The 11,791-nt window shown below is 59.2% G+C and overlaps 1 protein-coding gene across 1 annotated transcript; it reads right to left on the bottom strand.

The window, feature by feature from the left end:
* Nucleotides 1-224: 224 nt before the first annotated feature.
* On the bottom strand, nucleotides 225-8,919 carry SYTL1 (synaptotagmin like 1). The gene is made up of 16 exons (XM_079719735.1): nucleotides 8,789-8,919; nucleotides 8,549-8,612; nucleotides 6,392-6,620; nucleotides 5,262-5,410; nucleotides 4,967-5,039; nucleotides 4,840-4,885; nucleotides 4,349-4,421; nucleotides 3,995-4,098; nucleotides 3,727-3,840; nucleotides 3,323-3,489; nucleotides 2,964-3,060; nucleotides 2,465-2,623; nucleotides 2,173-2,251; nucleotides 1,950-2,049; nucleotides 664-869; nucleotides 225-455 (listed from the first exon to the last, which is right to left on the bottom strand). Exons 3-16 carry the CDS (start codon nucleotides 6,580-6,582, stop codon nucleotides 316-318), a joined length of 1,698 nt encoding a protein of 565 aa, XP_079575861.1. The 5' UTR covers nucleotides 6,583-6,620; nucleotides 8,549-8,612; nucleotides 8,789-8,919; the 3' UTR covers nucleotides 225-315.
* Nucleotides 8,920-11,791: the final 2,872 nt, after the last annotated feature.

The following is an 11,791-nucleotide window of genomic DNA, read 5'->3' as shown; positions in this document are numbered from 1 at the left end:
CAGAGAGGCGCCTCAAGCTCGTGGAGTGCCGGCAGGCAGACTATTAAACAATACTTTTGTACCATTGGGCCTTGGCGATGTCTGAAGTATGGGGAGGAGTCCTAGGACCAGCTCCCTAAAGTCTTTATGTCTGAGTCTAAAGTTCCTTCATCTGGCCCTCTTCACTTCCCTGCTATCACTGCCCTCCCCACACTCCCACCCCCAAGCCGACATCAGCCCCTTGCTGCCCTCAGAATAGACTTTATTGACTTTAGCCAAGGGCAGGCCCTGAGATGGGGGTCCAGAAAGAGGGGTTTTGTAGGGCTTGTAGGGCAGCTATGTCCTGGGGGCCAGGTTGGTTCTGAGGGGCAGAAGGCCATCCACCCACTCACACGGCCGCTCCAGGAGGGTCTGCCACAGCTGCCTCTCTTCAGGTGTGGAGTCCATCCAGGGCACCTGGAGCCCATAGCTGCTGCCTAGATGTGGGCAGGCAGGGGTGGAAGACATGGTCACACTGGACACCCCAGGTCCCAAGGAACACCTGCCTGGTCCCAGATCATGCACTATCACCCCCACGTTCTCCGTAGACACCAAAGCTCAGGAAAGGACAGAGAAGTGCCCAGGGCCACAGGTCAAGCCCCTGCCTCCTAGCATCGGGTCCCCTCAGGGCTCTGCCCCACTCACCGGTGCCCAGGCTGAGGCGTGTGCCCCCCAGCTGGCGACTGGCCAGGGGCCCATGGTCCCAGAGAGAGAGCTCAGCACAGGCCTGGCGTAGGTCAGCAGGCCCGAAGCCATCGTAAACCATGGTGTGATTGAACACGGGGCTGACGCTGCGTCGCACCACCCTTGTGCGTTGGCGGCTGGCCCGGCTGTCATCAGGCAGCACCAAACTGTGGGGAGGTGGGCTGGCGTCAAGTGGCCACCCCCTCACACCCCCCAGAACCAGCCAGTCACCGAGTCCTACCCATACTTCCTCACAATGTCCATGTCCTCTGGCTCCTGCCTGACAACTGGCCTCAAACCCTGGGGTCTAAATGGGCATAATTTAGTATCCTGGGACCTTTGCGCCAACCTCCTCTCAGATCTCCTGCCTTTATTTATTTATTTTTATTTTTTATTTTTATTGCGATACGCAGGCCTCTCACTGTTGTGGCCTCTCCCGTTGCGGAGCACAGGCTCCAGACGCGCAGGCTCAGCGGCCATGGCTCACGGGCCGAGCCGCTCTGCGGCATGTGGGATCCTCCCAGACCGGGGCACGAACCCGTGTCCCCTGCATCGGCAGACGGACTCTCAACCACTGCGCTACCAGGGAAGCCCTCTCCTGCCTTTAAAAGTTACAACCCCTATTCACAGGACCCCAGAGTAATGTCTCTGAAATGCAGTTCTGCTACTCCTCAGCTCAGTCACCTTCACAGCCCCCCAGAAGTAGTTTCCAAACTTTTTAAAGCCTTGGAGCCCTTTCTGCAAGACAAAAATATTAGTCAGAAGTACAAAACCTAAAAGAAAAACAATGTCTCATGTTGAATCAAGGCTGGGAACTCAGAACCTCATTGGCCTACCTCTATTTTACTTTCTGAGGGTGGGACCGCACCTGGAGGCACCCCTAGAGTTCCTCCGGTGCTTACTTTCAAAACCACTGAACTGCAAGTTCAGGACCAAACCCCACAGCCTGGCTTTCCAGGGCCTCCATGGACAGGCCCCTGACATGGACAGGCCCCTGAGACCTCCCAGGTCTCAGCCTCAGCTCTCCAGCAAGTCCTATGCTCCAGTCACTGAAATGCAGCTGCTCAGAGGAGTCCTCAACTCTCCTGACTCCAGGCCTTTGCTCAAGCTCTCCCCTCCACCTCTGCTCAGCGGTCAAAGCCCAGAGTGGGGAATCAAGGGTGGGTGATCAGAAGGGGTTTGTTGAAGGTGGGGAGCTCCACTGCATGAGAATGGAAGGGAGGCGGGGAAGTACCGATGCCCCTCACCATTGTATGTAGGTATCCAGGGGTCCTGGGCGCAGAGACACGAGATCCTGAGCTTCCTTCACCCAGAAGTGCAGCTCCCCGCTCGCGGGCAGTCCTGCGCCTGCAAAGAGGCTCGGCTCAGGCCCTGCCCCAAGGACAGACACTTGTCCCTCACCCTTGCGGGACAGAGATTCCCCGCCTCTCAAGGCACGTCCAGCTTGGTCTCTCGCCGGCGGTCACTCACCCTTAGAACCAGCGGGCACGTACTTGAGGGACAGAGAGAGCAGTCCGCGGCTGGGAAGGTCGTCGGGAGAGGGCGGGACCTGCGAGAGGCGGGCTCGTCAGCGGGTGGGGACAAAGTCCTAGGGAAAAGGGGCCGGAAGGGAGCGGAGTCTCCAGACACCGACGGGTCGGGGAATCCGAGAGCCCTGGGCAGACCTCTGCATGGGGCCCGTAAGGTTTCGAGGCTGACGGGGACTGGGGGAAAGCCCAGTGCGGTAAAGGCGGGAGATCTGCGCCGCGGGTCAGCTGCTCACCCGGGGCTGCAGGGGGAGCCAGGTGGGCTCGGAGTCCCAGTTCCACGTGTCCAGGGGCACTTCGACTTCGCCCAGAAAGATGTTGCGACCCAGGCTTTCGCGGTGCCACACGGACAGGCTCAGCACGCGGCCCCGGAGCTCGGCCTGCGGGACGGAGTGCTGGGGACAGGAGGTGCACTTTAATGAAGCAGCGTCGATGGCCCCGGCCTCAGTGTTGCGGGAGTGTTGGCTGGGGCTTATCCTACCACGCTCCTTGCTGGAAGGAATCCTGGGGAACCCCGGACGGTATTAATGGGGGTCTGGACTAGCGCCGCGCCCACCTCTAGACTGACATGTTGGAGAGCGCGTTAATGCGAGGGCCTCCCTGCCGTTCCTCCCCCAGAATGGAGGATTGGAACGACCGGCAATGACGACACCGTGGCTGCCCCCGCCACCCGGTCCCCGCAGGAAGGGGCGTTCGGTTCATTAATGGGGGGCCGCCCTGGCGTCGCAGCCTCACCCAGAGAGTCTCGTTGAAGACCGGGTTCAGATTCCGTTTCTTCACTGAGGTCTTGCGCTTGCTCTGCTTACCCGGGAGGAGTTTGCTTTTGACGTAGCTGGAGCGGGGCAGGTGAGGACCGGAGGTGAAGGGGGCCCCCTTTACCCCTCCAGCGTCTACTCCCCAGCCACAGCCGGGAACGCAGCTTCGCGTGCCAGGCCTCGTGCAGCGCTTTACAGGAGCTATCTCACCCAGCTCCCGCGTCTACCAAGAACGTTATTCCCATTTTGAAGATGAGGAAACTGAGGCCAAGAAAAGCGGTGGGGTTGGACTGTGAAGGCGGCTCCCTAGCGCCCCTCCTCGCGGGGTCAGACACTCACGGGTCGGAGCGGCGGCGCCGGGCGGCGGCCAGGCCCTGGCACTGGATCACGTGCACGCGCAGCTGGGCGGCACCAGGCTCGTAGCGCAGCGCGAAGTACAGGGAGCCGCTCACCTGTACCGCGCCCGCCTCCGCCTCCCCGGACAGGCTCATTTGGCTGCTGCTCAGCTGCGGGCGGAGGGTGGGGAGGTCAGGGCGGGCTGCGGGGCTCACGTCGGGGCCGGGGAAGGGGAGCGCGGAGGGTTCAGATGGGAGGGGAGGGGGGTAAAGTGAGGTAGCTTGCCTGGAGGCTGGAGTGTCAGGTCCGGGGGTCAAGGGAGGGGTCATGCAGGGGCAACGCCTCGGGATACGGGGAGGGGAGGCGCACCCCACCCCCACCCCAGGCCTTCTCCCTCACCCCCTCACCGCGGAGGAGTTGAGGCTGGGCGTGGAGAAGCTGCTGCTGAGCACGCGGTGGAGTGACAGGTCGGGCCCCGGGGCCTCCTCCCCATTCTCCAGGATCTCGGACGCCTCCTGGGTCTGAGGAGGGGGTAAGTGACGGGGGCGCCCCCTAACCCCCCGCCCCTCCCGCGACCGCTCTCGGTCCCGGACCGCTCGCAGCCTCGGGCAGCTGCACTCCCCGCCCGAAGTCCTCTCCGGGTCTTGAGAGCAGCCGCGGGCCGCTCCCGCCTACCTGGGCAGGCGCGGGCTGCGGCTCCTCCTCTCCCCTCGACGGAGGCTCCAGCTCAGAGTCAGCCTCCTCGGCGACGAAGGCCTGAACGCCCCCGGTGCCGGGGGCTGGGAGGGGCACAAACAGCTCAGCGAGCCCCTCCCCTGCCCGCCCTGCCCCGCCCCTGAGCAAATTTGGAGGGGCTGGTTTACAACCCCCATTCAGACCCCAGTGCTGGCCTGCGGTCGCTGGTGGAGACCACACCTACCAGCCCCCTAAGCAGGACGAGGAAGGTGAACACAGGTGGCTGGGGTCACTTAGAGCTGCCTCTGATCCCCGCAACCTCTCTGTGCTCCCAGCACACACCTTCCCACTTACCTTCTTGGGCCTGGGGCTCCTCCTCATGATCTGACGCCTTTGGGGGGACATATGGTGAGGGGAAATCAGGTCCCTGAAAGAAGCAAGGGGTAGAAGTCACAGAGGGGGCCAGTGGTGAAGGGGTCAGAGGTTCCAGCTTCCGATTTTGCACTGCCCTCAGGGCAGAGCTGGCAACCAGCTGCAGGGCCAGTCTGGCCTGTCCTTCACAGCCCTTCACACTTCAGGGCCTGCCCTACCTAACTCCCAGGGTCCCATTGGTGGCATCTGAGTCTTGGACCTCACCCAGCTCAGTCCACACTCCACCCCTAGTAACCAATTCAGAGTTTCCCTTAGAGGATGGGCCCACACCCCCGTTTGACAGAGGAAGATGACAGCGGCCCAGGCCAGGGTCTCCTGGTTCTCAGGCTGGGCGCTTTCCCCAGCACATCCCACCTCCATGCCAGGGACACTGTACATTCATTCATTAGCCCATTCAGTCATTCATTACTCACCTCAGCCTCGCTGGACCTCTCTTGGGGGGCCTCGTCCATGGGGAGCCTGGGAAGAGGGAGAGGTATAGTCAGAGATGGGCCCCGGGTGACTGGGAGGCACCCTCCACTCCCTGCCATGCCTCCTCACCTGGGCTCCGGCGCCTCTTCCGTCTCTTTCCCAGCAGCCTCAGCCTCCCCATCGCTGCCCTGAGCCTGGTCTCCTGCACCCAGGTGAGAAGTTCTGTGAAACTCTCTTCTCAGGATGTCTGGCCCTTGGAGATGCCCACCCACCTCCTGTAGCCCGTGGAGGGGTAGTGCCCACCCAAAGTCACACAGTGCCAGGGGCAGCTGGAACTGAAACCAGGGGCCTTCTGTCCTTGTCCACATACACCTGGTGACCTGGGCTGCCCAAGGCGTGCCCCACTCTGGGGAGCTCCTCTCACCCCTGGGGCCCTTCTTCCTGCGGATGGAGGCGCGAACAAGGTCAGAGCCAAGGTGGGCGTGGTGGTGCCGCTGGAAGCGTGCTTCCTGGAACCAGTCCCCTGTAAGGATCTTCAGCTGCCCAGGGTCTGCCAGCGATGTCCGGAGCTTGCTGGAGGATGGGGGAGGGCGTGGCTGTCACCACTCATGCAATCAACATTATTGCCACCCACTCTGTGCCAGGCCCTGTACCTGGGGCCAGGGATACAACAGCAAATCAGACTTGATCCCTGCTTTGGAGGAGCTCAGGTTGGTGGGGAGACTGAGTCCAGAATAGTCAAGTACACTATAGTGAGGTAGAGCCATGATGTATGTAAGAGGGCCAGCTTTGCCTGTGAGAATACTGGAGGGCTTCCCAGAGGAGGTGACATGGGAATTGCTCTTAACTGACAAATCGGAGTTCTCCAGGTAGAGAAGAAAAATAATTATTATTCATTAAATGACTGTGTATAATCCTTCCTAATTCTATGAGGTAGGGCTCGTTAGCTCCATTTTACAGATGAGGAGAGTGGTGCTGGGGAGGTCCAAGGTTACAAGCTAGGAGGTGTCTGCCTGTCCCCAAACACTACTTGTAAGTCCCATGCTGCTCTGTGATTGTGCACTTCCAGGCAGGAGAAACATCATAAAAGCGAAGGGTGTGTTCGGGGACTGTGGAGCACCCGAGTGGCTGTAGTGGACATTTTGTATATGTGTGTCAGGGGGTGAGGCTTACTGGTGGAAGAGGCTGGCAGGGTCCAACCAGGGAGGCCTTGTGGACCACGCTTTGGAGCTTGCCCCTGACAGGAGATGCTGAGGAACCATGTGAGGTTTCAGGAGAGGATATTAAAGACAGATCTGGAGAGTCCCAGCTGCAGCATGGAGGGTGGGCCAGAAAGGGCGAGCCTGGAGGCAGGGAGGCCGGCAAGGGAGCTGGTGCAGCCACCCTGGGAGAGGTGATGAACTGAGCTGGCCAAGGGTGGAGTGGACCAGTGGGCAAAAACAAGACTACCCAGATATCTGACAGGCTGCACATTGGTAGGGGAGAGGGTGGGAGTCACCCAAGCCCCCCAGTGCCTGAGGCCCCTTCCTCTGGGGCTCCCCTACTCTGCCTTACCTGACCCGTCCCTCCTCCAGCTGGCGCAGGTGGGCATCTCGCTTCAGGACCTTGGCAATAGCCTCTTGCTCCTCCTCTGTCAGGAAGCTGAGATCCAATTGCCCATCAGCCTCAGGCTGTGGCTCATGTGCCATGAGGGGGCCAGGCAGGGACCAGAGCCCCTTTCGAGATGGGTGGCCCCTCTGGGGCATCAGCTGGGGCAGCGCCCAGGCTGGGCACACGTGGCTCCCTGGGGGCAGAGCAAGGGTCAGGTAAAGGCCTGCCCATATACAGGGCACATCCTGGAGCCAATTGCCTTTTCTGCCCAAATATACACCCCCCATGGTGGGTGGGGTACAAGCCCAGGAAGGCTGAGATCAAGGTTGCATGAGATGCACTCGTTGACACATGCACACCGAGACCCATGAACATACTCAGGGACACACTCAAAGACATGTAGAGACGCACATGCACACACTGATACATGTAGATATAGTTCCCCACAGTGAGATGCACACCTGGTCACACATGCACACTGACACCTATATAAAGACAGGCTCATGCATACCCGGTCCCCCATAAAGGGCCCTATGCAGTCATAGGCCCAGATCCACGTCCAGACCAAGAGATGCATGTAACATATCCTTAAACCTGCACACAGGCGCATGCACACAGGGGAGACAAGGACCCACAGATTGGTTCACCTATACAAGAATAAGTCCAGGGACAAAGACCTGTCCTTAGATATATACAAATCACACACACTTTTGCACACACATACTGCATCCCCCAAACTAGATTGTGAGCTCCTTGAAGTCAGGGACAGGGCCTCATCTTCAAAGCCAGAACTGTGCACACAGCAGATGCTTAGTAAAAGTTTGACTAGTTAAATGCAGAAATACGTGCACCTGCACACACATGGGAAATGCACACACACGAACACGCAGCCAGACGCACAGGTGCACATACATATCTGCTCACCACCCTGCCCCGGGAATCTCCCAACTTGGGTCCTTTCCCTCCACCCTTCACCTCCACCCTTCACCTCCACCCTGCTCTGGCCTATTGGGCCTTCCTGTCTGAGGCAGCCTCCTCCCCAGCTCACAGCCTAACTTCCTCCCCCGGAGGTAACTGCCGCACCCACTCCCACGGAGGCCTCCAGCCCAAGGTTGCCCCTGCTGTCAGCCCTGCCCCCTGGCCTGGAGCCCCTCCCTAGACCCCTTTACTCTGGCCACATGGGTTCCCCACGCCCTGACCCAGGACCTGGCTGGGGTGGGACCTGGTGGTGGAGGCCGAGTGCTGCAAAGCAGCTAAGGTACCACGGTGACTCCGGAAGGAAAACATTTTCCCAGCCCTGAGGGGCATGTGGACGTGGCAAGGAGCCTGTGACTGGGCCGTGGGCAGAGCCGTGGCCTGAGCCCGCTGGGCGGTCTCTCCTCTCCTCCCGCCCCTTTAGTCCCCTCCCTCCCGGGGCACCAGGCAGGGCTGAGATGGGAAGAGGACGCTCAGCAGGCAGGTCCTGGCTTGTGCCTGCCGCCAGCCCGCGCTCTGTGCCCTCCCAGCTGAGTCAGCGAACCCCTCGAGCGAGCCCTCTCCCCCTGCTGCCCCACCCTCACCCGGGAGGTGGGTGGGTGTCTCTATCGGGTGTCGTGTATGACGCTGTGGAAATGCCGGTGTGACCGATGTTAACAGCATTTCCTGAACATCTGCTGTGTGCAGGTCCTGGGTGTTGCAGACGCACTGTTTAGGGCTCTTCTGGGGCCTGGTGTGGCTGCCCCTGTGTTACCCAGTGCCACTGTGAGTCTCTGTTCAGCAGGCGTCTGCAGACTGCGGGATCTGGGAGGCTGTATATTTTGTGGGTGTGAATGTTGTATCACTGCATGTGTGTCTGGGCGTCATGTCACAGTGTGGTGCTGCATGGGGGACTCTCGTCTGTGTGGTATGTTCTGTGACTTTCTGGGCGACAGCACGGTGGGGTGTGTGCGCGTGTGTGTATGTGTGACTGGGCTGTGTGTTGTGGTGTGTACTCTGGTGCCCTGGGGGCCACCAGGTGTGTGTGTATGAGTATGGAGGTGGAGGGACATTCCACAGAACTGACCCTGCCCGCCCTTGTCCTGAGGTCTGCTTGGGCTGGGCTGTGGGCATCTGAGCCCAGGGTCCCCAGCAGCACACGCTTACCTGCAGTCCCTTCTGGTTCCAAAGGCAGAATCCAGTGTCTGGTCTTCCCCACTCTGTTTCAACACTTACGGGACAGACCCATTGGTCAGTTTAAGGGTCTGTCCGTCTGTCTGGCTGTTCCAGCCCCAGACACGCTCCACCTCCCCGACCCCTAGGTCCTAGAGGGTGCTCAGGATACCAGGTGGCAGTGCCCACCCCTCGGGACACTGGCAGGGGCCCTCTGGCCCCGAGGTGTATTACCTGTAGGGGTCCAGTATGGAGGGGACACCTTCGTCGGGTAACCCCGGCTCCCCTGGCAGCTGAGTTTCAGGGACGAGAAGAAGAGCAGTGAGGGCCTAAGGCTGACTCAACCGGCAGCCCAGCGGAGTGGCTGCCCCACTGAGGAGGAGGAAACACCTTCTCACAGGGCCTGATGCAAAACCGGGCCTGGACTCCCGGCTCCCCAGGGGTGCGGCCTGGGCTTTCAGCAACCCCAGAGCAGGTTTGGTGGGTAGGAGATGCCTGGGGCTTGGCCCCAGCTCCTCTGCAGACTTATTCTGTAACTCCTGTAACCCGAGCTGGCCCCAACCCCTCAGAGCCTTGGTTGCCCCATCTGTAGAATGGGTAGCAGCCCCACCCTGCCCACTAAGGAGCTGATAGGAACTTGCTTTGAAAGCAAAGTTAGAAACGTTTCTGAGAACCAGGGTGGTGGAAGGATTGCAGACTGCAACCAGACAACCCTGAATAGTTCCTGCTGTGCCACTGTGTGACCTTAAGCAGGTCTCTCAACCATTCTGAGCTGCAGTTTCCTCCTGTGTAAACTGCAGGCAGCAGAGTGTGAAGAGCCTCCGAGGGAAATGAAGGTGCTTGGCACAAGCTGGCATATAGAAGGTACCAGGTGTTCCCTGGCCAACATAGTCCCCTCCATGTCCACATATGCCTCCCAGGAAGTGCTGGCCTCAGCAGAGCTGCTCTCTGTCCCCTCTGCCACCCTGGGCCCCATCTGTCTGAGGAGGCCTGGACTCTTCCAGGGCCAAAGTGAGGCTCCCATACCCTCCCTCTGTCCGTGGGGAGCCCCTCTGAGCACCCCCCATTCTCTCCCAGATTCTTCCCCACCCTGAGAATAGGTTGGGCCCTGGATTACATTTGCTTTGGGACCATGAGCCGAGGCCACAGCAAAGCTTCCGGATCCCCCCAAGTCGCTTCATTTCAATTTGCCTGTCTTGCGCCACCTGCACCATGGCTTAAAGATCAGAGGGCACCTCACAGGCCCCCAAGAGGGGAGGTGGGTAAGGAGTGGACTCTAAGCAAAACCCCACTCCTCCTCCCCAGCATTGGAAGCGGCTCCAGAATGTTACCACCACTCAGAGCCCCTGAGGGTCCCTCCTCCACCCCCAGCCCAAGGTCCAGCCTTCTCTGTTTATTTTTGCAAGTCAGTCTTATTTTCTGAGCCTCTTTTACCTCATCTATTAAATAGGGGGAATAATCCCTCCTCAGATGGCTCTCACTACAGTTCAGTTAGACCCCTACCGGCCCTTAATTGCATTTGTAGATGCAATAGCCATTGAATATCCACTGTGGGAAGGCTACTGTGATGTCTGCTTCCTCTGTCAAGTCTCCTGGACTGGGAGAGGAGTGGCCGACAGTACCCTCACCCCTTCCCATCACTCTGTCCTGGCTCCTCCCAAGGATGCTTCTCTAACCCTCCCACCTCTAGGCTCTCACCATGGAAGGCATCAAACTTCACTGTCTATTCTTCTGGCTTCCAAACTCCCTTCCTCTTTCTGATCTCCTGTCCTTGCCTCTGTGACTCTCCTGGACCCCTCTGCTGCTGTCTTCTCAACCCCAACTCCTCTGTGTCCTCCCCACCTGAAACCTTCTCCTATTTCCAAGTTTCCACTTTTGTGAACAGCCCTCATGTCCTGGCCCCCAGGCCTCCTGATGCTTGTGGCCACTCACTGAACTCTCTTCCATCTGTCCCCCACCTCTGCCACCCTCCCACTGCCCAGGTTTCAGTCCCTGCCCAGCCTCTCCTGGAAGCCTCCTCCTCCCTGTCTCCTGGCCTCCACACTCAGCACCCCACCCCGCCCCAGCCCTTTATTGCACAGCTGTCAGAGGGCCCTTTCAGCGTCCCACTTTTATCTGTCATTCCTCAGCTTTGGAAGGTGCCAGCAGACAACCAGGGGAACCCCCTGACCCTTTAACAAATCTACTCCAAACCAGGAGTCTCATCACCTCCCAAGACAGTCCCTCATCCTTTGGGCTGCCTGGCCTCTCAACCCAACCCTCAGGACCCTGCTTAGCTCTGACTGGTCCTCACATCCTGTCTCCTACGTCCTTAGAGCCCTACCTACGGGCTCTGCTTCCTGTCCTTTCAACACCCAGACCCATTTGTGCTCCCAGCTCCTCAGCTGCAGAATGCCTTCCCCACCCGTCGCCACCCCTGCAGGGCCTTGATGCTCTGCACTGCGGCTGGTATCCAGGCAACACCCCCTGGCTAAGAGCTCCCAGGCCTGGGTTAAAATTCTGGCTCTGCCACATGGCCTGTGGCCTTGGATCAGTGACAATCTCTGTAAGCCTTACTCTCTCCATTTATGAAGCAGGGACAATGGCAGCCATCTCCTGGGACTGTCGTAAGGAGATTCCTTTCTCCTGCCTCCAGCGCCCACTCTCCCTTCTTGTCGGTCACAGACCCACCCCACTTTCCCTCGTGTGCTCCAGTGGGGCCACCTTGCAGGGTGGCTCCGAATGGGGGCTCTGGAGCCTGGCTGCTGGGTTTGAACATGGTTCCACTCTTCCTACCTCTGTGACCTCGAGCAGGTCGTGTCACCTCTCTGTGCTTTTTTTCATCTCAAAATGGGGATGAGAGCACCTACCTCATGGGACTGTGGTGAGGATAAATGATGTACTTTATCAGCACATAGTGAGCACTCAGTAACTGTTGGTGATTTTTATGGCACCTGTTTATGTCCCATCACCACATGGCTGCTTTAAAGTTCTGCTGGGTGAAAACAGGCCTTAAAGCTTGTGTCCATTTTGCTGTGGTGTCCTCCATACCAGAATTTAACCCCAACCCTTAGGTGGGTGGACCCATAGGCAGAACAGATTTTTGAAAATGGGATTGCTCTGAAGAGAGGAGGGGTTACCTCTGTCATGCCCTGGAGAAGCCCCAGGCTTGGAAACCACAGCACCGCAGGGTCTGGGATGAGCTGATGGACACTTGATCCAGGGCCCTGAAGGCCGCAGCTAGAGCTGTCCCCAAGG

This window comes from Hyperoodon ampullatus (assembly GCF_949752795.1).
Source record: "Hyperoodon ampullatus genome assembly, chromosome: 2".
Taxonomy (NCBI): Eukaryota; Metazoa; Chordata; class Mammalia; order Artiodactyla; family Ziphiidae; genus Hyperoodon; species Hyperoodon ampullatus.
Note: the sequence above shows the minus strand (reverse complement) of the source record. Positions and strands in the feature narration are given on the sequence as shown.